Source organism: Tiliqua scincoides, chromosome 3 (assembly GCF_035046505.1).
Source record: "Tiliqua scincoides isolate rTilSci1 chromosome 3, rTilSci1.hap2, whole genome shotgun sequence".
NCBI lineage: Eukaryota > Metazoa > Chordata > Lepidosauria > Squamata > Scincidae > Tiliqua > Tiliqua scincoides.
Genome location: NC_089823.1, coordinates 230,121,140 through 230,148,409, shown reverse-complemented (window position 1 = coordinate 230,148,409; position 27,270 = coordinate 230,121,140). Strand labels below are relative to the sequence as shown.

The window sequence follows — 27,270 nt, the reverse complement described above, 5'->3', positions numbered from 1 at the left end:
TGTCTAGTATTCTTTTTTTTTCAAATATCCAGTAAAAAAATCTAAAATAGTTGGAAGTAAAAAATGAAAAAATAGCTGACTGTGTTTTTTTTTTTCTTAAGTTCTTCTTTACAGTGATATGGTAGCAAATACAAGAAAAATGCACATAAGAAACTTGTACTTAAGGTGTTCTGGTCCCATCTCTGCCTACAGGGCTCAGGTTGGAGTGGAAAATGAAAGCAGCTGAAAAATTGGGTACATTTGTGGGATTTTTTTTTCTTTTGGCTGTAGCTTTGGTAGATAATGATCCATGAGTAAAAGATATTGCAACTAAATGTTTGCTAGATATCTGAAACACCAGAAGGGAAAGCTTAACCCTGAGCATGAGGCCATTGTAAAGAATACGGCTCTGATCCAGAATGTTGAGCCCCTTCGGTAGCATAGCCAGAGGGGGGAATAAGTACTGGTGCCACAGTGCACCGTGTAAGTTGCCTCTCTCACTTGCTGTTGGAGCCATCGGGGTAGCGATAGCAATGCAGCAATGCTGCCCCAGTCACTCACGGCACATTGTGGCACCTGCAATACTTACTGCACTGCTCCCCCTCTGGTTACGCTGCTGAGCCCCTTCCAATCTAAGGAAAGAAATTTGCACTTATATCCCATTAAAATCTGCCGTGACCCAACTGTCCTATCAATTTCAACAAGACTGGAGGGTGACTCTCTGGATGAGGGCCTGAGGGTGCAGCAATACCCACCTGGAAGTAATACATGCTTGTGCTTGGGGTCAATGGAGCAGGCAGCTGGAGAATGATGCTCCTGAAAACGATTTCTGGATCAATTTGTTCATCTTAGTTCCACTTCAGCCAACCGATTGGATACTCCTACCTTTCTTCAAATCTCCTTCTTCCATTTCACCCTTCCTCTCCCCCTTCCCAGGCTTTAGTGGAACTAAAGTGGCTCACATGAACAGACATGGCAATGTTAGGCCTCCCTCCCCAATGGATGTGCGCGGAAATGGTGATGCAGTCACTGACAATGCTTGGCAAATGGTCACGCTGAGCCCTATTTTGGCTGTAGAAAAAAAAAAAAGGAAAAGGAGGAAAAGAAGGAAAGGAAAGACAGAAGTACTAAATTGCAGCATAAATCAAGATCATGTAGACGGCCAACGCAAACCGTGATTCCTGCTCTCATCACCTGCATAATAAAGCATCACGTTTGCATATAGAACAGCCTTTTTCATTATTGCTCTACTTCATAAAAATATAAGGAACTCAGAACAGACGTACACATTACAAACTTAAGGTTCTTTGGTGAAGAATGAAAAAAACAGTATTTCAGCTGTCAATTGATCCCAGAAGTCCGCCTCAGCTTCTATCTGTTGATCCGTTGGATCCTCTCGCAGAGAAGAGACAAGTACTGGGTCAGCTTGACCATGGCAACGATTGCAAGCCCTCCTATCATCATGCAGGTTGGCCAAAAGAGTGAGTGGAACAACACGTTGGAGCTGTAAAGTTTGGTTAGCAACACATTCTTCTGGGTGCCTTCCGGGTCATAGAAGCAGGAGAAGTGCTGATACTTCTTGAAGTTTTCCATGACAACATTCACAAGGGACAAAGACTCCTCAAAGTTCTTGCCACACTTGGGTATATAAGAGCACTGTTGGGGAGAAATAAACATTAAAAGAGGAAATATCTTTGGCTCAACCAAACATTTCTGTTTCTGGACAAAGTGATACTGAAAATATATCCACACCACAAACTCAACACAGTTTAACTGCTATTGATAAGCAGAACTGTGGAGATAGCGTTGTGGTTTATGTAGGGTTAGGTGTGAGCCATTCAACCATTTTGGCACACTTTTGACATTGTCACATGATGAAGTGACAGAATCGGGAGGATGGCTCTCTGCCCGAGACCTTGTAAAGCTGCTATAAGTTAGACAACACTGTATGAGAAGGGCCAATAATCAGAGGTACAGCCCAGTCCTAACTTGCAACAGAACAGGCAGGCCGGAAGGCCTGCACTGTATCCAGCACAAGTTTCAGACTGTCTGAGGCTTGGCCCGAGGCAAGGGGAAACTTCTTCCCTTACCCCAGGGAGAGCCACAGAAGCCCCAGTGGGGCTACTTGGGTCTGTGCTACCTAAATCAGTGGTGCAAATCTGAGCAGCCCAGGACTGCCCTGGGCCTTCCAGGAATGGGGATAGGATCACAAGTGCTGGATCCTGGCCCTGCCTCCTGCTCTCCACTTGCCCATACCAGGGAACGCCTGCTGTGTGCCTTCCCCCCACTCAGAAACACCTCCTCCCCATGCCAGACCCCTATGCTGGCTGCGCTTGGCTGTTGCAAACTTACTGGGTCCCAGGGCTTATGTCGGTGCAGGGAGGCTGACAAACATCTGTGTGCTGGCCAATCTACCACAAGAGTGGCATGAAAGTGCTTTATGGCAGTTTTGCGACACTTTGGCTGGCGCAAGGGACTTGTGCCAGCCAAAAGGGCGTTGTGGATTGTGCCCTCAATAAAACAATTTTCATACTTCCACACATGGTTATTCAGTGGTGTTATGTCAGCTTGAGCCCTTTATGTGATAAAGGAGGTACTTTTTACCTATGGAGATTTTTCCTGAATTATTATTTCTTCCATTGATACAATGCAAGCATGGACAGTATATACAACTTGATGCCAGACAGCACTACTCAAGCCATGCCTGACTGTCCAGGCCAACTATTTGCATCCATATCCCCCAAATGGAGAATATGAACATTTGACTGCTTTCCTTACGAGTGCACCTCCTGTCTTGTATTTGTATTTTGTATTGCCCCCGTTAAATGCAGCCTTTCAGTAGCTCATGCCTGTAATCTCTGCATCCTGCCTGCAACTTTTATCAAGACATTGCAAAGTCACACCTGCAATCTACCTGTTTCCATTGAATAGGTATCACTTTCTAACCTCCTGCTTGTACACTGGGTCTGAGTTATGGCTATCCGAGTTGATCAAGACAGCACCGGCACTTTCATATTGGCATAGTCCATCCATTGTGGTACTTTTGTTCAGATGTGATAGTGCTGGGACAGCAAGAGCCAGCTGTTTTGACTGACATACATTGTGACTTTTGGTCAAATCACTGGAATGGAACCAGTATGTATCTTGGGGACTTAAAGCCCAATCCTACCTTCTCTTCCGCTGATGCAGAAATACCAAAATTGATACTGCTGCATCCTGCGGGAGAGGGGCAGTTGCAGAGGTTTCCTCTGGATAAGGAACATTTGACAGGTCCACAGCACTTCATCAGCAAATGCTCCTGCAGCATGCTATTTCGTGTGTTGCTGGAGTGCTTATACAGCTACAGGGGGACCCCCATGTCCGCAGATTCTGTATCTGCGGATTCACTTATCTGTGGATTCGTCTGAGCCCCCTCAGTGCATGTACCCCCACATGTAGCCCCTCCGGAGGCGAGGGGAGCTCTGCCTGTCTGTCCCTGGCCTCTGCCAAGCTCAGACCGAGTTCTGCAGGTAAAAAAACGCTACTTCCAATTTCACGGAGAAACCAGCAGTGATATTTTTAATGCCTTATAAGGTATTAGGAGGCCCAGAGAAGCCCCCTGGGACTGCCCATATCTGTAGTTTCAGCTATTCGTGGGGGGTTCCAGAACAGAACCCCCATGGATAAGGGGGCATGCCTGAACCGTGAGGCACTCGTCAGCAGCAGCTTAGATACTCCAATTCTCCTGAAGCCAACCCTGCATTCTAATTCCTCAAGTAAATAATTTGTGCACCGGTAGTAACCCTGCAAGTGTCACTTCCTGGTTTTGGTCTCTCTTTTTTGCTAACGATTGAAAAGGGAGTTTGTGCATCATCCCTGCAGGGAGATGTGTGTACTGTTCCATATTTGGGCCACATACATCTTCCTGTGGTGTAGATTTGCATGCTCCCCTTTCAGACGTTGCTTCTTGAAAACAGGAAGCATGACTGGGCGAGAGAGTTACACTTCCTGCTTCCCTGCTACTTGGAATGTGGAAAGGCAGTTTCTATCAGATGCTTTAAATCTTCCCACAAACTGGCCTGATTGTTGAATGCAAAAGGGAGGTAGATCGTAGTTCACCTCTCTTGAGTCCTTGTCAATCAATAGCAGGAAAGAGAAAATGTACAAGTGTCAAACATTTGAACTGCCAGAACTTTAGTCTTGACAAGAATCTTGGTGAGAATTAAAAAAACCGAAGTCAAAACGTGCACAAGGCATGGATGAAAAGGCCACGCAGAACCCTTTGGGGACAATTTTGAAGACCGCATGTTCAGTAGCCATTTATTTCTTTCTAGTTCCAAGCAGAAGCCGACAGCAATGAGATATAGTGTAAATATCTTTACGCAGTTCTTGGTAGGGGAAAGGAAACAGATATTTTAAATTGGGTCCTACAGTCTGATCACTGCTGAAAATTAAAGCGCATTCCACGGCATCTGTGATAGCAAGATGGAAAAAGTAATCTGGATGTTTCAGCGCATAAGTGCCTGAGGCTGATGCAATCAGTGAGCTACAAAGGTTGCACTGGTTTACATTGACCTTTCGAGGGCTGCGAGTGCTGAGTTTCTGGGATGCTAGTGCCACTGTCTCTCCAGCAGTGTGGGCTCTGAGATGGCTGCTTGCTTGGAGGCGGGAGGAGGAGAGTAGCAACCTGTACCCTAGGGGGCCACCAGCAGTCTTTGATTCTAGATTTATGCTTTCCTTGCTTGGGTGCATGAGGCTGTCTTCCCAGTTTGTGGAACGGATGGCAGCTTGTCGAGCCTAACAGCAGGAAGAACCCATCAGCTATTCTTGTCTGCTTCTAATAAAAGCATCTTACTTTACTTTGCTACAGGAAGAAAGAGGAATGCCTCGCAGCTTAACATGTTTTCATGCCTCATATGGCTCATGCGGCTTCCTGCATAGGAGCTGTTGTAGTGCCTCTATGCGCTGCCAGTGTTTTAGAAGACCTGGACCACACTGGACCCAGAACCTATACCCAGAATGCCGTTGTACAAATTTATGGCAAGGCCACACCTGGAGTATTGTGTCCAGTTCTGGTCACCGCATCTCAAAAAAGACATAGTGGAAATGGAAAAGGTGCAAAAGAGAGCGACTAAGATGATTACGGGGCTGGGGCACCTTCCTTATGTGGAAAGGCTATGGCGTTTGGGCCTCTTCAGCCTAGAAAAGAGACGCCTGAGGGGGGACATGATTGAGACATACAAAATTATGCAGGGGATGGACAGAGTGGATAGGGAGATGCTCTTTACACTCTCACATAACACCAGAACCAGGGGACATCCACTAAAATTGAGTGTTGGGAGAGTTAGAACAGACAAAAGAAAATATTTCTTTACTCAGCGTGTGGTTGGTCTGTGGAACTCCTTGCCACAGGATGTGGTGATGGCAACTGGCCTGGATGCCTTTAAAAGGGGATTGGACAAATTTCTGGAGGAAAAATCCATTACGGGTTACAAGCCATGATGTGTATGCGCAACCTCCTGATTTTAGAAATGGGCTATGTCAGAATGCCAGATGCAAGGGAGGGCACCAGGATGCAGGTCTCTTGTTATCTGGTGTGCTCCTTGGGGCATTTGGTGGGCTGCTGTGAGATACAGGAAGCTGGACTAGATGGGCCTATGGCCTGATCCAGTGGGGCTGTTCTTATGTTCTTATGTACTTTTGAGGCCACTCTCAGGGTTGGCATGGTGAGGCGCCTCCTGCAGCCAGGGTCAGTGCCAGGCTATTTTGCATCCTAAGCTAGCCTATTTGCACCCCCCACCAAAAAACCAACATACATGTCATGCCTCGTTATCCACTGATTTGGTATCCACTGATTTGACTCATCACTGACACCCACTTTTAAATGCCTTGTAACAAGGAAATAAAGCACCAAAATCCAATTTCCCACCTTCATGCTGTTAAATAATTATAATTTCATTCCAACAGATTCCATTATGTAGCCCATGTAGTGGCTGCATGCAGTATAGCATCTATACCAATGCATTCTGGGGCGACAATGAAGGAGTAAGGAACCCAGAAGTGGGTATTTATAGCTATTTTTCCATTGATTTGGTACCCACAGATTTTTTTATCCACTGAGGGTCCCAGTGGATGAGCCACAACCTATATTCAAAATATAAAAAAAAAACTAATCTGAATAAAACTGTGTCCCTCAGAGTTTAGTACTACACACCCCTCTGAGGTCTGCACCCTAGGCACCAGGCCTAGTTGGCCTAATGGTAGCACCAGCCCTGGCTGCAGTCCCATATCCCAAGAGGGGAACACCATCAATAGCCCCTGGATTTGCTGCTGCTCTTTTTCCTCACCATTCCCGCTGTTTCACTTATCTGTCACTTCTTTCTCTGTCTGGCCCAGAAGGAGTAAGTCAATAATTGTGAATGGGAGGCCAGGGTGGATCCAGTGTTTGTGTCTGGGGGGACTGTGAGGAAGGGCAGCAGGTGTGCCCCCCCCAGGTCTCCTCCCAAAGTCACGATGACCTTCCTTGGTGGCCCGGCTCCTTATGAACCTGGTCACCAGGTCAAGTAGCCCTGCCCCTTCTTGCGAGACCTTGTGAGGTCTTGTGAGACCTGGGGCCAGCCAGAGTGTCAGCTGGGCACAATCTCACAGCTGACACTCCACCCAGTGGGCGTTCCCCTGGCACTGACTTTGCTCCCCATCCCAGCAGGCGCCCTTCTCCGCTGGCACAACAATTGGGGGGCAACGCACCCATGACCCCTCCCTTAGGTCTATCCCTGCTTGGAGAAGGAAAAGGAAACCGCTGCTATGACTTCTTACTCAGCTGTTCTTTGTCTGGCAAGCAAGAGGGTGGGACCAGTGGCGTAGCTACCGGGGGCAGTGTGCTAAGTACTGCAGATGCTGCAATGTGCGGTGTAAGTGGCCCCTCCCACTTGCTGACCAAGACATTCCATGCAGTGGTCCTGCATGTTGCTGTCGCTGCCTGGAATGGCTCCGACGGTGAGTGGGAGAAGACATTTACATGGCACATTGCGGCATCTGTGGTACTTACTGCACCGCCCCCCCCCAGGTGTGACACAAGCTGGGAAAAAAGTAGGCTCATACTGATACAGGATGAAAAAGTAACTTTTACTCATCTCTCAGTAGGCTGCCTGATTGCCAATGGGTCTCCTCAGACCCATGCAGCTACAGGATTGCTGGTGTAAGTCTCAGAAGAAGAAGGGGGCAGGTCTAGGCTGAAAAGGGGGGACAAGATCCAACATGCATGACTGTGGCCAAGATCCTCCACCTTCCACCATGCCCTCCCCCTCCACACCTGAGCCTCCCCCCCAACTGCCCACAACCTGCCCCTAAATCACCTTACCTGCTCTGGCACAGACCAGTTCTGTTGGTGATGGGTACTTGGAGCTGCTGGCTGTTAGCACTCACAGCTCCATTGCAGTCAGCGGTGGTGTGCCATTTGTGGCACCACAAATGCATTTGCAACAGTGGAACATGAGTTCCACCATCATAAATGCTCAATAGGACTCGGTCATTAGTATTACGTCATTTTTTAGGCTTGTTCTGAAATTTTAAAAAATGCAGCAGAAGTAATATGGGAGCTGGAGGTATGGTCTGATGGTTGAGCTGCTGTATTGCCTGAAGAGCTAAGGAGGGGCAACCATGGTCTTGTTTCTGGATGGGAGACGGATGCCAAGCTGATAAGTTGTTGTTACCTGTTGTGGCAGGATGGAGTTGCATGCTTGATGGCACATAGCCAGAAGAGATAACCACACTGTGATGGCCACATCTGGTGAACTGAGGGATCTGTGAGTCCTTTCTCCAGAACATATTTCTTTACTCAGCATGTTGTTGGTCTGTGGAACTCCTTGCCACAGGATGTGGTGATGGCGTCGGGCCTAGAGGCCTTTGAAAGGGGATTGGACAAATTTCTGGAGGAAAAATCCATCACAGATTACAGGCCATGATGTGTATGTGCAACCTCCTGATTCTAGAAATGGGTTATGTCAGAATGCCAGATGCAAGGGAAGGCACTAGGATGCAGGTCTCTTGCTGTCTTGTGTGGTCCCTGGGGCATTGGGTGGGCCGCTGTGAGATACAGGAAGTTGGACTAGATGGGCCTATGGCTTGATCCAGTGGGGCTGTTCTTATGTTCTTAACATATTGTAAAATGCCTATTTCAAATGGTGGTTTAGATTAGCTTGCCTATGCAAACTGCCTTGAATGCTGTGTAAAATCAGAAGGCAGTATGTAAATACCTGTGTATGCATGCATGGATATATGTATAATGCCATCTGTTTCTCAAATCTTTGCTTAATAATTAAAATAATTAACTAGAGACTCACTACTAGACTGCGGTTGCTTCCAGCCAGTGATGGTGCGGGCTGGGAGAAGTGCACTATTGGAGGATGCTATACAGTGTAGGCATTCAGTGCCCAGCAGAGACTTATATCAAGGACACAAGGAGCCTGCACCTGTGTCCTGCTAGCTATCCCCAGGTTTCTCTCAAAGGCCGACTGGTATGGAGTTGATCTGCCCGGGAGAACATTCATTTCAGTAATCTGAGTGTGTTGAAAGCGAAGAATCTTTTCATTCCACGCTGGCCCCCAAAGTCGAGCATTTCCATCAAGGGATGTATCAAATTAATAGAACTTATTTTGGGATTCAGTCAGGACAACAGGCTTTCAGAGGAAAAAATAATAAAAACCCTGGAGAATCAATCATAACCTGTAAAACAGCCTCGAGTCAAGCAAGCATTAACTGTACCTTCCTTAGATTAAGAGGAAGCGGCAACTGGGAGGATTTAAGTATGGCTATAAACAAGCAAAACTCTTCAAAGCTTTTGAAAGCTACTGTAGCAGAGTAGACATTACATGGAGTTGTGTATAACTTTTCCTGATTAAAAAAAAAAACTTTTTATTTGGTAAAGCCAAAGATGAAACTTTGGTGTAAAATGTAAAATGGCCTCTCGCCTTCAGGCAGTCTCAGCTGCAAGAGCAGAGGCTGAGTCAAAGTTGAAGAGAAAATGGGCATGGCAGACTAAACTGGGGAGTGTGAAGGGTCTTTGGACTTACTAAGGGGGCATGCCTGCATGTCCTACTGGTCCTTACTTCAACAGCCGGACTAGAAGAGGTTCACAGCACACACCCAGCAGCATCTTTTTCTCCAGACCAGCCCTCTTCGAAGTTGTCCTCAGTGAAGAAATTATTCCTACCAATTTTGATCAGCAAAGCTCTCAAACTCTGTTCCCCTCTGGCTATTTCCCACTGCCTTTCTGTAGCCCAATCCAGGAATGGCCAGGGAGGGTGATAATTTCAGTTGATTTCACACTTGAAATCTGTTTTCTTTGGAACTGGTTGTTCAGGTTCATCTGCTTCTGGTTGATCTGGATGATCTCTTTCTCAGGTTGATCTGTTTTCTCTGGAACTGACGTTTATTTACTCAGTTACAACTGAGCATTCCAAAGACATGGCTGACCACTGCAACCCAAGTTCTGTCCTGTTGCCCTTCTGCCTTTGTGGTGATTTTTCTGCTCAAATGCTACTGCAAAACCAACTCATCTAATGTGGACTCAGCAGCGGACCTCCCCAGACCCGTGCCTGGGGCAAAAGTCCACGATGGCCCCCTGCTGGCTACTGCTGCCCCCGCACCGAAATCTGCGCCCCCCACTCACCTGAGGCTCACAGAGCCTCGTGCGACCTCCACCTGCGTTGGAGAAACCTCTGTGAGGTTCCCCAACACTTTAAACTGTGCTTCCAGAAAACCGGAAGCGCAGTTTCTGCCCCTGTCAGGAGCCTCAGAGAGGTGCCTGGGGTTTTTGCCCCATCGGACCTAATGGTAAGTCCACAATTATGTGGACTGGCAAAGTAATACTGAGTTTTCTCCTTACTACTGGGCCTTTAGTTAGTTTGCTGAAAGGGCAGTCCTTGTGATAACTGGTTTTGCCCATATTTCAAAAATATGATCTAGATTGGCATATTTTCTCTTCTGTCATCTGCAGCTAGTGAGTTCCCATGTGAGAACAAAGTGCTTATTTCTGGGCATCATCTGCCTAATGATGTCATTTCCTGCTTCATGATGTCACTTCCAGGCCTCCTGCAGGTGCCATAAATGCAATTTGGGCTGCTGTATGAAACAAGTTGGACAAACCTGCTCTAACAGCGACACCACTTTGGCCCTAAAAACTGGGCCCCCTGCAAAATCGGAATAACAACTATTGCGTGTTGCAAAATAAATCAGATCGGCTGGAAAAGCCCTAAGAATCACTGTACCTGCAGTTGAAATGGGGTAAACTGCCTGCTCTGCTGGTGCAACGTCACAAAACAAGCCATTATGCGAGGTCATTTTACTGGTATTTGCAATTATACAATCACTGGGATCTGTGTTCCAGGATCCGATTTCACCCTACTGAGGGCAATTAAATTTCTGTGCAAGCTTGGAACTGTATCTCTGAGTGACTGAAGGCAGATAATGAACAGATACATTTGCCTGAACGTCATCAGAGCAAAGTAAAGGGACCTCTGGTGCCCCTTTACACAAACAAAGACAAACCGCCATCTGGAGAAAGAGCTGCACATCACAGGGTGAAACTGCCAATTGCACTCTAATGTTGTATTGGCACAGATGCACCCACAGCCTGGGGGACACAGCCTTTCTTTGCCTCCCTGCATTTGCAACAGTCATTATATTTTTCCGGCATAAAAGTAAACATATTTGAATTGGCGCAGCCTGGCTGAATTTTCAATTGAGTAGATGCGGGTGAGCAACTACTGAGATTCGGCTTCTATTTTTTTACTTCTTTTGCATATTGACTGGAAACCAAGTGATCCTATCTGTTACCAGAAGATCCCATGAAGTTTATTGTACTCAGAGTTGACCTACGGACCTTCTGTTTTAACAAGCTAAATTATCTCTAAGGATGAATAGATGAACGCTGACTGATTTAAGAGATATTTTGAGTCAACATAATGAGTTTTCCTTTCGGTGAATTGAATAATGATCCGAGGGCTAGATGCGATGTCTGTTTAAACACATTTATATCTCTATCACTGAGTCATAAAGAGTTCACTAAGCCCACTTTAATTGGAAACTGCATGGATTGCTATCCTAGGTTTAAACCTGGATTTATGCCAATAGAAAAGCATTTATATTTGCGCAGGAGATTGGGGTGATTTCTGCCAAACCTCCCTTCCTCAACAGCCCTCCCATGCGACATCTCAACCTGCACCACAGGATCTCTTGATTCTCAGGAATACATTTTCAGGGGCTGCGGGGAGGGGTTGCTGTGAGTAGGATGGGGTGCGATCTTATTCGGTTATATTACCTCCCTCTGGAGTGACGTAGTCTAAACTTTAGAATAAAAATGAAATTACAGCAGCAACTCATTTTCTGTGACTCTAACACAACTCCCTCTCTTTAGAGGCCCATGTCTAGGGCTGGATTAAACTAGTGCGAGCCCTGTAGCATAGGTTAGAAAGCGGCCCTCCCTTCCCCAATGCACCCATCCCTGTCCTGTTCCCCTCCCGTCTGCCGGTCCACGTGCAGCTTACCTGCGACGCCTCAAACTCTTCTGCTGTCACAATGTGTTTTTTGGCACTTTTGTGACAGCTAGCGCCGGCAGAGCGCGTGCTCTTCCGGTACTGAGGCACAATCTGCAGTAGCGTTAAATTTGAACAGAATTGTTTATTCGTATCATGTTATTAATGACGTCCATAACGCTTCTGTACCATGCAGCCTGTGGCTCCCCCTGACATGTAAATAACAGGGTTGCCAGATCGTGAGATGCCAATTTCACCGGAGATGGCTTGCAAGCATTTAGTGCGGGGCCTGTAGCATATGCCACTTTAGCAACTAGGTTAACCTGGCCCTGCCCATGTCTAGCCTATGCCTCAGAGTCTGGCCTGAGAGGAGTGAACACACACTTTCCCTAGGGGTTGCATTGGTTTTGGTAGGCAGGTTGGACTAACTCCACTATGCCAGGGTAGGTGGTCTCTGCCACCAGCAGAGACACTTAACTGCCCCTGGCTTCCATTTGTAGAACCATCAGCTTGGCAGATGTGTTTAGCTCTCCTGATTATGGTGTGTATTGCTGCGGTTTCACCTAGCCTTTCCTGGTGATCAGGGGCTTCACAAATGAGCTTAATGTTTCTCAATGGGCTGAAAATCTCTCTCTAGCCTTTGGAGTGTCACTGCCTTCAGCTAGCAGAAGGGGCAGAGAAGCTATTTATTGCAGCTTGAACTCTGAGAGGCAGGGAGAGTTGGGAGAGCTGGGAATTTAGCTGGAGTTAGATAAATGGGAAGCAGACTTTGCAGGGCACATACTGTTGATCTTTGGGAATTTGATTCTGCATTATCAATTGTTCTGCCTGCTGTAGGAGTCTGTCTGCTTCTCATTTCCTCTGCTTATACTTTCAAGAGCTATTGCAAAGATACTAGAAGCTCCAGTGCTCTCTCATCACAAGGACCCTGTAAAGGTGCCATGCCTGGAACTTCTTACCAGTGAGGTTACTTGAGTGTCTACATACCCCAAGCCAAGGAAAGCAGAGGCAATGCAAATTAAATTCTGCAGCTAGGAAATGGGAATTGCATCTAGGAAATTCCAAGTTCTGAGTACATAAAACACATTGATGTCAATGTGCTTGCTTTGCATGTAATTGTACGATATTGCTGATTCATTCATTTTGTTACAATTGTGTATTCCACCAGTCCTTGTTCCTGTTGTGAATATGTATGAGCTTCAAAGCTTTACAAAGAGTTTTAACGTTCATAGCCACTGACCTATTTCTGAAACCAGGGTTTCAGGAGGCTCTCTGCAACCTGCCCTCCCTGGGTCCCCTTCTACCTGGACAGGCCTCGAAAGAACCACTGTGTCATCATCAGTCCATGGAAGGAAGGCCTGCAATGTGGTGACAGAGAACCTGCTTTCCCACATTTATGTTCCAGGTTTAAGGCCCAATCCTATGCTGAAATTTATGGCAGCAGGACAGCGTCCATCTGCGCTAAGTTGGCTACTGATGACTCGCTGCAGCCATTTTTGACTCGCTGCCACAAAGGGTGGCAGCATTGGAGGCCTGCGGCCATGGCAAGCAACCTGCTCTGGTGTGGGTAAGCTGGCACAGGGGGGTGATCATGGGTGGGGAGGAGAAGGAACGGAACATTCCGAGGAAGGAATTGGGGGGCGCAGAAAGGGGGAGAGGGTGAATCCGATGGCATCCTTATCCTTTCTTTAGAAAACCTCCCTGCCCCTTCTCCCTCCTTAGACATATGCCACCAAAATAGGTGGCCTCAGGGCTTACTTGGAGGTAAGTACAAATGTTTTTCTACTCACCTTCAGGTTGCTTTCAGGAAGCCCCCCTCCCAGCATGCAGTGTGCACCTTTTTGGTGTGGCTGCATGCTATAGCATGGTGGAGGATAGGACTGGGATCTTAGGGTCTAGTCCAGTCCAACTTTCCAGCACCAGCGCAGCCACAGTGCAGCCCTGAGGTAAGGGAACAAATGTTTCTATACCTTGAGGAGGCCTCTGAGACTGCCTCCCCAACAGTCTCCCCAACAAAAGCACAGGAAGCTGTGCATACCCCACTGGCACAGCAGCACCGGCAATGGAAAATTGGATAGGATTGGGCCCTCAGTCCTCTGCACCTCCTGAGATCTTTCCCCTGTCTGATCTGTCTGAATCCTGGAGCACTGCTCAGCGTACATGATACTGAGCTAGATGGGCGAAGGACCGGACTCAGTAGGAGAATGCTGCATGTATTCCTATGAAGGCTCCTGGCACAGAAGGATCTTGGGGATGAGTTGGGGATACAAGGGTAAAGTGGAAGTAAAATGTCAGATGCAGGGGAGTGGCAGCAAGATGCAAGTATCTGCTGTTGTCCTCCCGGAGGCATCAGGTCAGTCATTGTGAGATTCAGGAAGCCGGACTAGATGGGCCCTGGGCCTGATCCAACAGGGCTCTTATGTTGTTAGCAGTGGGTGTTTTGGAACGCTCTGGGCACTCCACAGCTTCCAGTGATACTGACTCCCTAACGCTGGCACCAACCAAAGCACTTCCTGCACCATTTCAGTGTATCTCTATAATTTATAAGCACTGGGACTAAAATTTTGCCTTAAAAATAAAATCAGATGTTCTTGGAAATAAATCTCTGCACAAAGTAATCCGATTCCACACATCATTTTGCATATGTGGATACTGAGATGAGCTATCTCATCTTGAGAGAGCGAGCAGGACCTCATCTCACCCACCCACCCACCCGCCATCCATTTACTGGGGGGACTGACCTGAGCTGGGATTTGTCCTTACCTCTGCGTTAATTTTCATTGTCTCTTCTGTGTGGTAAAGTAAACACTTCTGCCCGGAGAACGATACGTTGACATACACTTGCAGGCAGGGGTACTGGGAGGTTTTCCAGCAGTCTGGACCACAACTGAAGGAACAGTTAAAGGTTTCGGTGATGGAGGCGTTGAGAAGTGTGCACTGGGTTTCCTCTGTCCAGACGCTGGCAAAGAGAAAGTGGAGACAAAGTGCCTTGAGAAACGGACAAAGAGGATCAGAACGCAGTTTTAACAGAGAGTCCCAAGCATCCCTCTTCTTCAGGACAGTTCAGGCCTGATAGGAGCTCTACCTGCTAACACTGTGACAGGTGGGGGCTACTCCTAGGCATCACTGAGCAGGTGCTGGAATGGTCAGGATGAGCAGTCACTTCCAATATCTGTGATCTCCAACCATGGCACATTCTTCACTATCAGCTAGCGCAGTGCTCGTCTAGCAGAAGACTATTGCGATTCCGAGGAGGAGTTGGTGAACCTTCTGAGTTTCCTTGCCTGCCTCTCCACAAAGACTAAGACTTGCAGCCAAGTCTCGATCTCCTCCCACTGCTCCCTGTTCAGGGAGCAGGAAGGGGATTGAAGCACCAACTGGAGTGGCTGTGTTGGTGGGGGTCTGGAAGAGGGCAGAGGACAGCCAGAGAGTACTCACCAGTTTTCTGTCCCCCTCTAAGATACTCCTTGAAATACTGCTTGAAAATAATACATTTTCACATTGTGTCAGGTGTTGCCCCTGCACGAGATTCAGCCAAACCTTGCAGTGGCAACGCTAGGGGGTTTGGGCTGCATTGAATGACACATGCGGGGTAGTGTGTGACACCACTGCTGGTCAAAATTTTCAAAATCCTGGTATTTTCGAATAATACCATCATGTTATATATAAGGGGTGTCCAAACCTTTTGGCAGGAGGGCCGCATTATCTCTCTGACACTGTGTCGGGGGGTGGGGAAAAAATAATTTACATGTAAAATTTGAATAAATTTATATAAATGAATATATTAGAGATGGAACTTATATGAATGAATGAAGGTCTTGCAATAGCTCAAGGCCTATAAAAGGCCTTGCACAAAGCAAGGCCAGCCTTCCCTTTGCTGCCACTGCTGCATCACAGATGTGAAACAACAAGCAGTGGAGGGAGCCCTTGGTCCGCAGCTCATGCAAGAGATCAGTCAGCCCTTGTGCTGACTGCAATCACTTTGGGTCAGTGTGGGCTCCAGCAAGTCTCCGGCAGGTCAGAGGCTCACTGGGGACTGGAAGCTCCTTGTGAGCCAGATTGGGGGTTCCCGAGGGCCACAAATGGCCCCTGGGCCGGGGTTTGGGCACCCCTGTTATATACCATTCGATGTGTGATTTTATGCAGAATTGAATAAATCACGTTGAAATTGTAGGGGCCTGGAGCAGGCTTGTTCCTCCCCAGGGAGGCCTCAGATTGGGGGGAGGGGGTTCCAGCACCCTTGTCCTCCTCCCTAGCAGAGCTGCCAAACCTTGACCTCACAGCTCCCTGCTTCACACTGACTGCCTCTCATCCCTGGCCTCCCTGTTTTATGGAGCAAGCTCGCCCCCTTTTTGGCCCCTCCCCTTCCTCCAGGTGGGGCAGAAAAGGCCTTTCCTGTTCCTGGCTTGTTTTCTGTAGTGTTCCTTGTTGGCCCTGCCAGCCCCCTTTGGCTGGTTGAGGTGAGCCAACCTGCTTTGCCCCCTTCGAGGGCAGTGAAGCCTCCCCACCCTGGGCATGGGGTGCCTGCTCCCGGGTAAGTTGGGGGTCAGGGCATCTGGGAGGGGCCCCGACAAATATCTCTATCAAAAGTTATAGCCAAAACATCAGCGGGGTGGGCCAATGGCGCATCACCATGTCCCCTGCCTAGGGCACTGCCCCACCCACTGACTGGGAGAAGGTCCATCATGAGGGTGACACGCTCGCCTCCCACTAGGGTGATGCATACCCTAGTGCAATCACTGCAAGTAATTGCCAAGGAAGAGAGAGATAAGTGCCTTTGTTGCACCTGTAGCCGTTGCTCTCATCTTTGCTTTCACTGAGACCCAGGCATGCTTGGCAGTTAGCGCATCCAGTTACTAAGGCAAGTGTGAAAGATGCAGAATATGGCAAAGAAAGAACCCGCTCTTCAAGCTTTGAGGCAAATGAAAAATAAACTCTGCTTATTACACAAGGATTCCTCTGGCTGTGAAGGCCATAAGGACCCATTCCCTTGCGAGTAGTTTCACACCATTTTGTCAAGAGTTAGGAAAACATGTCAAAGAGGACCCTGTTTCTGGGGACCACAAATGTTTGCAAAAGAGGCTCCCTTGTTTTGGCTCAGCACTAGCATGGCAGAAACCTCACTGGAGGGTTTTCAAGCTTAATTAATTTCAGGTTACTTAGGCTCTTTGATATCCATGGATGGAGTGTCATGTGGATTACAACATCATCAGTAATTCCAGAGGAATAATTTGACCTTAGCTGTAATTGGTAGAGATGTATAATTAAGGATGCCTCAGAAGAGAGCGATTTTGAAATGTAAATACTATAGGCTTTCTAATCAGGTTTCTTTCCAAAGGCTTAACTCTTTCGGTGGCAAAGCATATTATTATCCAGTGGCTCCTATGATTCGTTGACAGAATGATTACAAAGATATTAATCAAATTAAGGGGTAGAAGAATGAGGGCAAAATCCAGCATGATTTGTTGCCCTGGGAGTTGTCACATGTTACTTGGGCACCTGAATCTTTTCCCCTGTGGATGAAAACGGTTCCCCCTGCTCCACCCTGCTATTTCCTCCATCAAAGTGACAGACTTCACGATGGCTTTGACATAAAAGAATATTGCAATACAATGGGAGACTGTTATTACACAATTCTACTGTGCAATGTCTAGTTTGGCCCTCAGGACAACAACATTTGCGGAAGACTTCCGGGCCTGGTGGCAGGTGAGCACATCCACCTACCCATGGGTTCAAGCAGTGGGGAGACATCAGGCAACACCTTTTCTCTACCTGGTGGTCATGTGTGCCTCCTGCTGGGTCAGTGGTTCCCAAACTCACCGTGGTCACGGTACCCTTCTTTCGTGGTGGCCTCTTCTTCGCGGCTCTATTGGCCACTACCAAGGATCAAGCAAGGTCTTATGTAAGATCTCACGTGATCCATGGTAGTGCCTGGGAAGAAGAGGACGATGGGGACATCCTGTGGCGCCCCTATGAGTTTGCCACAGTGCCCTCAGGTGCTGTGACACACAGACTGGAACTCACTGAAGTAGGCCCTGAAGGTGTGGACAGTTGGTTCTGTAATCGGTGTCTCATAAAGAGGACACAGGAAGCAAAATCTGGGCAACACCAACAAGTTGCTTCTTCATTCTCTTTCTTACAGTTTTGCCTCCTTTCTCTTCTCACTTCTCTCACCGTTCTCTCGCCTCCTTGTTCCTCTTCTTTTCCACCAGGGACAAACTTTTAAAAACAAATCACAGCTATGAGGACACAACATGTGGGCCTGTAGAGGGGACCTGTTGCAGCCATTCAGAACATCCCATTTGCACCAGCCTTATGAGTCTGCTGTTAAGCGTGCACTGAAGACAGCAGAGATTATGGGACCTGATGATTCTGAATTAGCCTGAAGTCCCAGAACAGCCCTTGATCCAGTATGGGATGCTTCACCATGTCTGATTTCAGTTTCATCCTTGGTCTCTTCAGCCTCAGCTTGACTCCTGGATGTCATAGTCTGGCTGCCGCTCAAAAATGGCCCCAGAGGACATCTGATGAATCTCAAGCCACAGCCCAAAACCTTCTGCTTTTTCACTGAGATGGAAAGCAACAGAGTTGCTGGCAAAATTACATGGTGGAGTGACAAGAACTACAAGTGACGGTGCCTAGCAAAAATATTAAACAGATTAGCAGGATCAACACTTGTGAGGAGGAGGTTATTATTAGCCTGCTAGGCAGAAGAAAACTCCTCAAAGTGCTGTAAAATACCTTGATCCTTTTTATGAACCAAACTTCCATTTTGTTTTATTTTTTTTCAGTTTGTTGAGGCCACAGTGATTATTACTGCTGCTCCCAGCTGATTTAGGCTCGGGCTGTGTTTCACAGTGATCGCTGCTCAGTGCTTTATGGACTTTAGTGGGACAGAGATTAGCTGTTGAGGATATTAGTCAGAAACCCATATTGCAAGGAAAAAGGCTGCAAAAGCTTTTCATTTCTCTGCTTCTCTGACTAATCCCAAGCTAAACAATGACAAATGAAGGAGATTATACGTACAAAGCTTGCCCAGGAACAATAAATCCCCCCACTAGGAGCTCAGTCCCAAACTTTTAAGAGCTGGACCACTGCAGTGTGTGGGTGAATAACTTGGATAAAAATTACCACTGGTAGACTGCTAATATAGAACCTTTTGGTAGCAGCAAAAATCATCCTGGAAAGGCACTGGAATTATCAGGAGCCTGGGTTCATTCAGGTTTTGGACTCCTTAAACCTTTTTCAGCCTGGCCTGTTAAAATGAATATTTCATCAACTGAAGCTTTAGTTGATTCACCTGCTAATTCAGCAGATGAAAACATACAGCCCTATAAAATAGTGCCTGTGTGAAAACGTGAACTACTAATGACTTCTAGGCTTCCAAGCTCAGAGATTTTTTATTCCTGCATTTGGTTTCATTCCAAGTTACAGATTTGCTTAGAACAATATTAGAATAGGGAAAAGCATGAGTTACCTCTGCATGTATGACCTCAGAAGTGTGATTCCCAGGAGGAAGTACATCATAATGGAGCACACCATCATCGTCAGTCCCAGGAGTATGGCCCGGTCTTCTCCTGCTTTCAGAGCAGTGACGGTTTTCTTTTTGTCCAGTAGGTCATGATCCCTGATTTTTTGGTAAATATTTCTGAGGTTGAAAACAATACATTCTTATGTGGAGTTCACACTTAATCAATAAACCCTCTAAAAGGACTGACTGCTCCACTGCCACGACCTGTCTCATGGGAGAGCAGGGCCTCAAGGTCTCCACAGCTGATGTTTTCTAAACAATTTGCTGGAACCTGGTAAGGAAAAATCACCGACATCCAAAATACACCATAGATTGTTGTCGGTGAAACGTGTTAATGGGCCTTTTCCTGCCTCTGGAAATATTTCACCTTTTGAGTAGATGTGAAAAAGCTGAAGTGGACTTTAGGAGGCAATGCTCAGTCAATCACACCATTAAAAAGTTACTGGAGCAAGCCAACAAAATCTGTTCTGTTGTTAAGCTTGGTACACATTATAAGAGCTGCTAACAAAAAAGGGCAGCTCCATTTCACAGTCCCCTCTCCCCTCTAAAACACCTAGTTCAACTTTTCTGATACCTTGACCTTAAAATGATGAGGATTTTTCCATCACCACTAGTGGCCACTAATGATGTGAGCAAGGCTGGGGAATGCTTGAGGGGTAGAGCAGGACCACGCTCACTGTCCAGGCCCCTTATGCTATTGCACACATGGGCCATGTGCCAGGTGTCTATTTCCCTGGGTTAAGGTAAGTAAGGGCAAGTCTTGCCTCATGAACCTTTTAGAATTCTTTGACAAGGTCAACAGGCATGTGGATGTGGGAGAACCTGTGGATACTATATACAGTATCTGGATTTTCAGAAGGCACTTGACATGGTCCCTCACTAAAGGCTGCTGAGAAAACTTCACAGTCAGGGAATAAGAGGGCAGGTTCTCTCATGGATTAGGAACTGGTTGAGGACCAGGAAACAAAGAGTGGGTGTCAGTGGGTAATTTTCACAGCGGAGGGAGGTGAAAAGCAGAGTGCCCCAAGAATCTGTCCTAGGATTGGCGCTTTTCAACCTGTTCATAAATGACCTGGAGACAGGGTTAAGCAGTGAGGTGGCTAAGTTTGAGGATGACACTAAACTTTTCGGGGTGGTGAAGACCAGAAGGGATTGTGAAGAGCTCCAGAAGGATCTCTCCAAACTGGGAGAATGGGCAACAGAATGGCAGATGCGTTTCAATGTAAGTAAGTGTCGAATAATGCATACTGGGGCAAAAAATCAAAACCACTTATAGGCTAATAGGTTCTGAGCTGCCTGTGACAGATCAGATCTTGGGGTGCTAGTGGACAGCTTGATGGAAGTGTTGACCCAATGTGCAGCGGCACTGAAGAAAGTCGATTCCATGTTCAGGATCAATAAAAAGAGAATAAAACAGCCAATATTATAATGCCATTGAACAAATTGATGGTACGGCAATTGGGAACCCTGATTGCTCAGTTGTATGTGCACGATGGAACCCCTTACACAAAACAAAGAATGTATAGCTGCTGAGGAGGGGGGATATAGTCAGACAGTGTTGTGGTAGTGAGGTGCATGGTCATTGGTGCATTCTTTTCATGTTTTAACTCGGCGATTTTCAACCTTTTTCATCTTGTGGCACACCGACAAGGCACTAAATTTTCAAGGCACACCATCAGGTTTTTGACAATTGACAAGGCACACCATGCTGCCAGTGGGGTACTCACATCCCCATTGGCCCTACTAATAAATGATCTTCCCCCAAATTCCTGTGGCACACCCATGGACCACTTGCGGCACACTAGTGTGCCACAGCACAGTGGTTGAAAATGGCTGTTTTAACTGAATACTCTGGTGGAATGAACGAACAGTAGAAAGCAAGTTATGGAGGGGGAAGAAGACATAGCATGGGGCTGCCATTTTGGGTTGCAGTTCTGTCTTTCTGAAAAGGTTAGTTCCAACCTCACATGAAGGGCTGTTAGCGCACCTCCCTGGCACGCTGGCAGTGATTGCCAGGCTTTCCCCCCTATTAGCCGGCAGCAGAGGTTTGCTGCCAGCTTATTGGCCGGCTGGCTGAAGGGGTTGGGATGGGACAGCAGCCCAGGCACACGTGCGCAAGAGGCTGCTCAGTCCGCTCCTGACAAGTGACCCCCTCCCTGCCTGCCCTATAGCTAGTCTGGAATTAGCTGGTCACTCTATGAGGGCAAGGTAGGAATTTTTAATCACCATCTAAATTGGCTCTAAGATGGTAGTTTTTTCACCTGCCCCAGACTGGCTGTGGAGTGGGTTTGGGTTCTTAATATAGGTATTTAACGCCCTGGTTACTGGCGGTAGAAGTGCGGGGTGGGTAGGCAGAAGACCTTCTCAGTGTCCAATCTAAGTCAGCAAGGATGTGGGGTGAACCAGAACCGCTCCCATGATGCCTGACCGGCTCGAGGAGGCAGGCTGGCTAGCCCCTTGTCCGAACTTGGGGGCCTTGCAGGGGTGACCTGAAGGCATAGCAGTTCTGCTGACTTACCCTCTTTGGGCGACGTTGAGAGGCGGGCTTAATAACAATTGAGTTATGTCTGGAGTTGGGTAGACGCCCTACGAGACTGGGCGACGTAGACGGCTAGGGCCGTTTCCCCCACCTAGAACCCCGCACTTGGGATGGGTTTGTTTAACCCCTTTTGTTGCCCTGTTGCAATGTTTCGTATTTTAATAAAAGTGGCCCATTTTAATTCCATACCTGTTGTCGGCTGTATTTATTTGGGGAGTGCATGGTAACTGTGCTTCCCCTGGAAAAGTATCCTAGACTATGGGCTAAATAAAGTTTTCTGAACGCAGCTCAGTTTTCCTCCTCTCCCTTACTTATTTTTCCCATTTTTATACTGCTCATGGTCCCTCCCCTCCTTTTGTCCTGACCACAACCTGAGAGGTAGATGAGGCTGACAGATTGTGACTGGCCCAAGGTCACCCAGGAAACTTCACGACTGAGCAGAAATATGAACCTGTATCTTCCAGGTCTAAGTCCAACATCAGAACTACTACACCCCCCCCCCCCTCTGAATTAGAGACCACTCCCAAAATAAGAATTTCTTCAGTTTTGGGAGTATTGAATTGACTTGAAATACATTTTGCATTTGACGTGAAGCCCCAACATATATGAAGTGAAGCCTCACCAAGAGAATGAATCAGAAATCTATACTATTCAATGTCTCAGTTCACAAGGCACCAGGCTGATAGTTTAGTGGGGTGAAAGAGCACTATGCCCCATCAACATTATCACTCCCATGGCATCATATGTGAGGCATCCATTCCATGTAGATGCCTGCACATTCCAAGGCCTGGATGAGGTGATTCTTCCCATTCATAGAAAAAGGAGAGGTCATGCCATTTGTAAAAGCCATTTTTACATTTGTGGAGCACCTATTACAGTGATAATATAAGCGTGACAGAAGAGACAAGCTCATAAACCCTAACTTCCATGTGAACCGAAGGGCCATAATATATTTTCAGTATGATGAAATGCACGAGTTCTCCATAGAGGAGATCCTTTGGGATCCGGCCATCATCCATTCTCACAACATGACCGAGCCAAAGCAGGCACCTCTGTTTCAGCAGTGCATACATGCTAGGGATTCCAGCTCGTTCCAGGACTGTATAGTTTGGAACTTTGTCCTGCCAGGTGATGCTGAGGATGCATCGGAGGCCGGATCCCAAAGGATCTCCTCTATGGAGAACTCGTGCAAGGAAAGCGCCCTACAGGTAGACCACAGCTGCGATACAAGGACATCTGCAAGAGGGATCTGAAGGCCTTAGGAGTGGACCTCAACAAGTGGGAAACCCTGGCCTCTGAGCGGCCCGCTTGGAGGCAGGCTGTGCAGCATGGCCTTTCCCAGTTTGAAGAGACACTTGGCCAACAGTCTGAGGCAAAGAGACAAAGAAGGGAGGCCCATAGCCAGGGAGACAGACCAGGGACAGACTACACTTGCTCCCAGTGTGGAAGGGATTGTCACTCCCGAATTGGCCTTTTCAGCCACACTAGATGCTGTTCCAGAACCACCATTCAGATCACGATACCATAGTCTTTCGAGACTGAAGGTTGCCAACAACAGATGATGAAATGAAAATAAAGCTGATTGGACTATTGTCATATGGTTAGGACACTATTGTTTTTATTGATAACAAATCAATCCACAAGAGCGCCAGTGTTTCACATATACTGTACATGGACATCCATACATCCACGGAAACAAACAAATAAAACAGAAATCAATTCTATGTCTATATAATGATGACATAATTCTTAATTAAGATAAGTCCTAAACCATATCTAGATCCATTCTGTTTCTTGGGGTCTCAACAGGAGGATTTTTTTTTAAAGGTAATCTTTGAAGTCTAGGATACCAGAATAAATCCCACAATGAGACTGAAAACACTGCATAGTAGCAGGTTTCCGAAAAAATTATTTGAAGCTGACAAGAGGTTGATAATTTTTGATTTAAAGCTGAGGTTCTCCAACTGGGGCATTGCAATGCCGCATTGTGAGGTCCTCTGCTATCGTCCCTTTAAGGGGCGGGGGGGGGGGATGAAGTGACATGATCCCCAAGATTGCGCTACTGTTGGGAGGGCAGGGGTTTTCTCTTCTAGCAGTGGTTCTCAAACTCTCAGGGAAAGTTTGAGTGCCTGTAAGTTCTTATGGGAGCAGGGGAGGGATGCAGTGACACGAACCCCAGGATCGCGTCACTAAGGGGGCTGCAGGGCTGGGATGCACTCACCACTCCCTGCAGCACCCTCCTGGGGTTGCAGGGAGTCCTGCGCAACTGTCTGCAGGGCTCCCCAGCCTGCTAAAAGTGAGAGCGCGGTGATTGTGCTTTGCCTTCGCAAAACCAGAAGTGGAGCGCAATCGCTGTGCTTTCACTTTTAGAAGGCTGGGGAGCCCTGCGGAGGGTCGTGCAGGGCTCCCCACACCCCCGGGAGACTGCTGCAGGGACCGGTAAGTAAATGTCAGTCCTTGCACCCCTCTTAGTGATGTGATCCTGGGGATTGCATCGCTGCCTCCCCCCTGCCCCCGCCCCGTAAGGGGGCAGAGGCCAATGCCCTCAGGCTGGGGTGTCGTGACACCCTAGTTTGAGAAGCCCTGTCCTATAGGAATGAGCAGCAATGTCCTGGGGTTGCGAGGAGAATAAAAATAGAACAATTGTGACTCACTTCTGGATTGCTATTGCAAAACTGGAAGTGGATCACCATAGGTCTATTTTAATTCTCCTCACTTTGGGGGGGGGCCCTTTGGAAGCATCTGTGGGGCTCCCCGCACCCCTGGGAAGCTGCTACTTATTCCTGTAAGAAAGAAAAAGTCCCTGGGCCCACCCCGCCCCAACAGTGGCACAATCCTGGGGATTGTGTTGTTGCATTCCCCCCTCCCCTGAAAGAACTTACTTGGGAGCTTTACTCCTGAAGAGTTTCAGAGCCCCTGATTGAAGGTATATAGTCATCTTCTGACAGGTGAGGCCTTATGGGCCAAGCCACGCTAGGCAGAGAGGATGGAGATGAGTGGGGTGGAGCAGAGAAGGGCAGAGTTTAATTGCTTTTCAGATTTCGATACTGGTGATCTGACAGATTATTTATTGGTGTATCCAGGAAAATGTTGGTTGGCAACCCTGCATGGAACAAATTGCAACTATTGATCTGAAAATAAGGGATCATCAGGCCTTTATGCAAGTTGATGGAAGCTGTACAAGGAATAATGGTTATACTGTACACAATCTCTTTGGAGTTATTTGGAATATTGGTTCTTTTTTTTGCTATCTGACACAACATGGCTTCTATAGGTGCATCTGGACAACTCTTTGGTGGTGCATACAACCTAACGAAAATTGAGTGTTGGGAGAGTTAGAACAGACAAAAGAAAATATTTCTTTACTCAGTGTGCGGTTGGTCTGTGGAACTCTTTGCCACAGGATGTGGTGATGGCGACTGGCCTGGACGCCTTTAAAGGGGATTGGACAAGTTTCTGGAGGAAAAATCCATTACGGGGTACAAGCCATGATGTGCATGCGCAACCTCCTGATTTTAGAAATGGGCTATGTCAGAATGCCAGATGCAGGGGAGGGCACCAGGATGCAGGTCTCTTGTTATCTGGTGTGCTCTCTGGGGCATTTGGTGGGCTGCTGTGAGATACAGGAAGCTGGACTAGATGGGCCTATGGCCTGATCCAGTGGGCTGTTCTTATGTTCTTATGTTCTTAACCGGTGATGCCCAGTGGACAGATTTTTGGAGGATTTTTTTGTTGAACTGCATTCTCTGTGCCTGACCACAATCAATGTCTGAAACGTCTTGGAACTGTAAAAGGAACTTGTCATGTGAAAGGCATTGAGGTGGGGTGTTGTTTGAAAACTGCAAGTCGAATGTCCTGCTGGTGATATGGATTTGAGACCTGATCCTAAATATGGTTACTTGGCAGTAAGTCCCATTAAGCCAAAGCAGTTAAGTCCCAAGTAGGTGTACACCAAACTGTAGCTGCGCAGTCACTCCTATGTATGATTACTCAGAAGTAAGTTCCAATTAGTTTATTGGGATTTACTCCTCAGTAAGTGCAAACACAATTGGAGCTTTACAGCCCAGTCCTGTTCAGGGTTGGGCTGTTGGGGGCAGAGCTTTATGACAATAGAAGAGTCTTTTGCTGTTGTAAAATGGCTGCTGACAGAGCGTACAGCGCTCCATCAGCATTTTGTGAATGAAAAGGGGGCAGTGCTCCAACTCCACTGCTAGACACTGCTGCACCCACCAGCATGGGTAAGACAGTGGTGGGGGTGGGGGGGCAGGGAGTAGATGAAACTGGGTGGGGAGGAATGGGGCGGGGAGGTAGTGGGAGGGAGTGGATCTGGTGGCACACACAACCCCACAACCACAGGATGCAGCTCATGCCCTGTTGGCACAGTTGCATCAGTGCTAGACAATTGGGTAGGATTAGGCCATTAGGGTAAAATCTCAACCTCCCACCGGTGGCAGCAGGTTGCACCAGCCCACTGGTGTTGCAAAAATGCCATAAAGCACTTTTGTGCCACTGGGAGAGGAAGGAGGCTGTCATGAGGAGGAAGGCTGACACTCAGTGAGCGCAGCAAGTAAGCCTGCCCCAGCCAAGCTAGGCTGGCACAGGGGTCTGGGTGTGTGTGTGAGGAGGTGGGAGGGAGATGTTTTGGGGCAGGGGTGAGTGGGTGGTGGGTGGGTCCATGGGTAGGTGACAGGTAAGTGGGGTGGAGCCAGGATCCAGCACTTATACTGAATTCTATCCCCATTCTGGGGCAGCCCGGGGCAGCTCTGGGTTGCTTGGATCGGTGCCACCTCCTGAGGTGGTGCAGACCCAAGTAGTCCCATTGGGGCTGCTGCGGCTTTACCTGAGGAAAGGGGAAGGAATTCCCTTTGCCCCGCACTGAAAGCAACTGGCCCCAATCCAGCCTTGGATGTGGGGCAGGCCCACCGGCCCGCCTGCTCCAGGGCAAATAAGGATTGGGCTGCCTGCCACATAACAGTCAGACCCTGGATTGTGGCTGACATATTCATTATTTTGTTTTCTTCCTGATTTTCTGACAACTGTTTTCCACTGGGCTTTTCTTTTCATTAGTTCCACCAAATTGATGTGTTTGATTTCTAATTTGCTGGCTTGTTCTTAAAGGAATTCATTGAAAAACAAGCCCTGCTTCCTTAAACTTGCTACGTTTTTCCTAAATGATGGGGAAAAAAATTGTTCATTGTTTTGCGGAGTGGTTTTCAGTGCTGTGGGAAATCTTTCTTTCTTTTTCCTCTCCTGTCACTTATATGCTAGATGCTATGTAAGGGAAGCTTCGTTGCTTCTGGAGAGGCAATGGGAAAGAATAAGCAAGTGTCACTTGGCCATTACTATTTATCAAAACGTATTTAACAGGGAAGGCTTGCTGACAACATTTGCATTGTTCCCAGATGAGAGCAGGCAAGAGAAGCACCAATTGCCACATGGTTCTGGAACATTAGTCCGTCTCATAGAATAACATGTCATTCTGTAGACATAAACTAGGCATTGCACAATCAGTCAACGATGACATCAAACCAGAAGCACGTTTCCAATGGATGACTGAGGAGCAAAAGAGCTAATCAAAAAGGGTTGGAAGCATTTTTCTATAGATTCTACAGCACAAGCCATGAAATGCTCTGAGAAGAAGGTAACTGAGAACAGACAGACCAACAGACATGCTATAGAAAGCATCAATCTACAAGACGATCTGAGGG

The 27,270-nt window shown here is 47.4% G+C and overlaps 1 protein-coding gene across 3 annotated transcripts in view; it reads right to left on the bottom strand.

The window, feature by feature from the left end:
• Positions 1-1,350: 1,350 nt before the first annotated feature.
• LOC136645736 (calcium-activated potassium channel subunit beta-2) overlaps positions 1,351-27,270 on the bottom strand; it is a 96,211-nt gene continuing 70,291 nt past the window's right edge. For 2 of the 3 annotated variants that reach the window (XM_066622124.1, XM_066622126.1), the window contains 3 exons: positions 18,970-19,140; positions 14,256-14,451; positions 1,351-1,635 (listed from right to left, as the gene is read on the bottom strand). In XM_066622124.1, coding sequence (XP_066478221.1) covers positions 1,351-1,635; positions 14,256-14,451; positions 18,970-19,140 — 652 coding nt within the window. Of the gene's footprint in view, positions 1,636-14,255; positions 14,452-18,969; positions 19,163-21,490; positions 21,513-27,270 lie in introns of all 3 variants that reach the window. The other variant, XM_066622127.1, reaches the window with a different exon arrangement.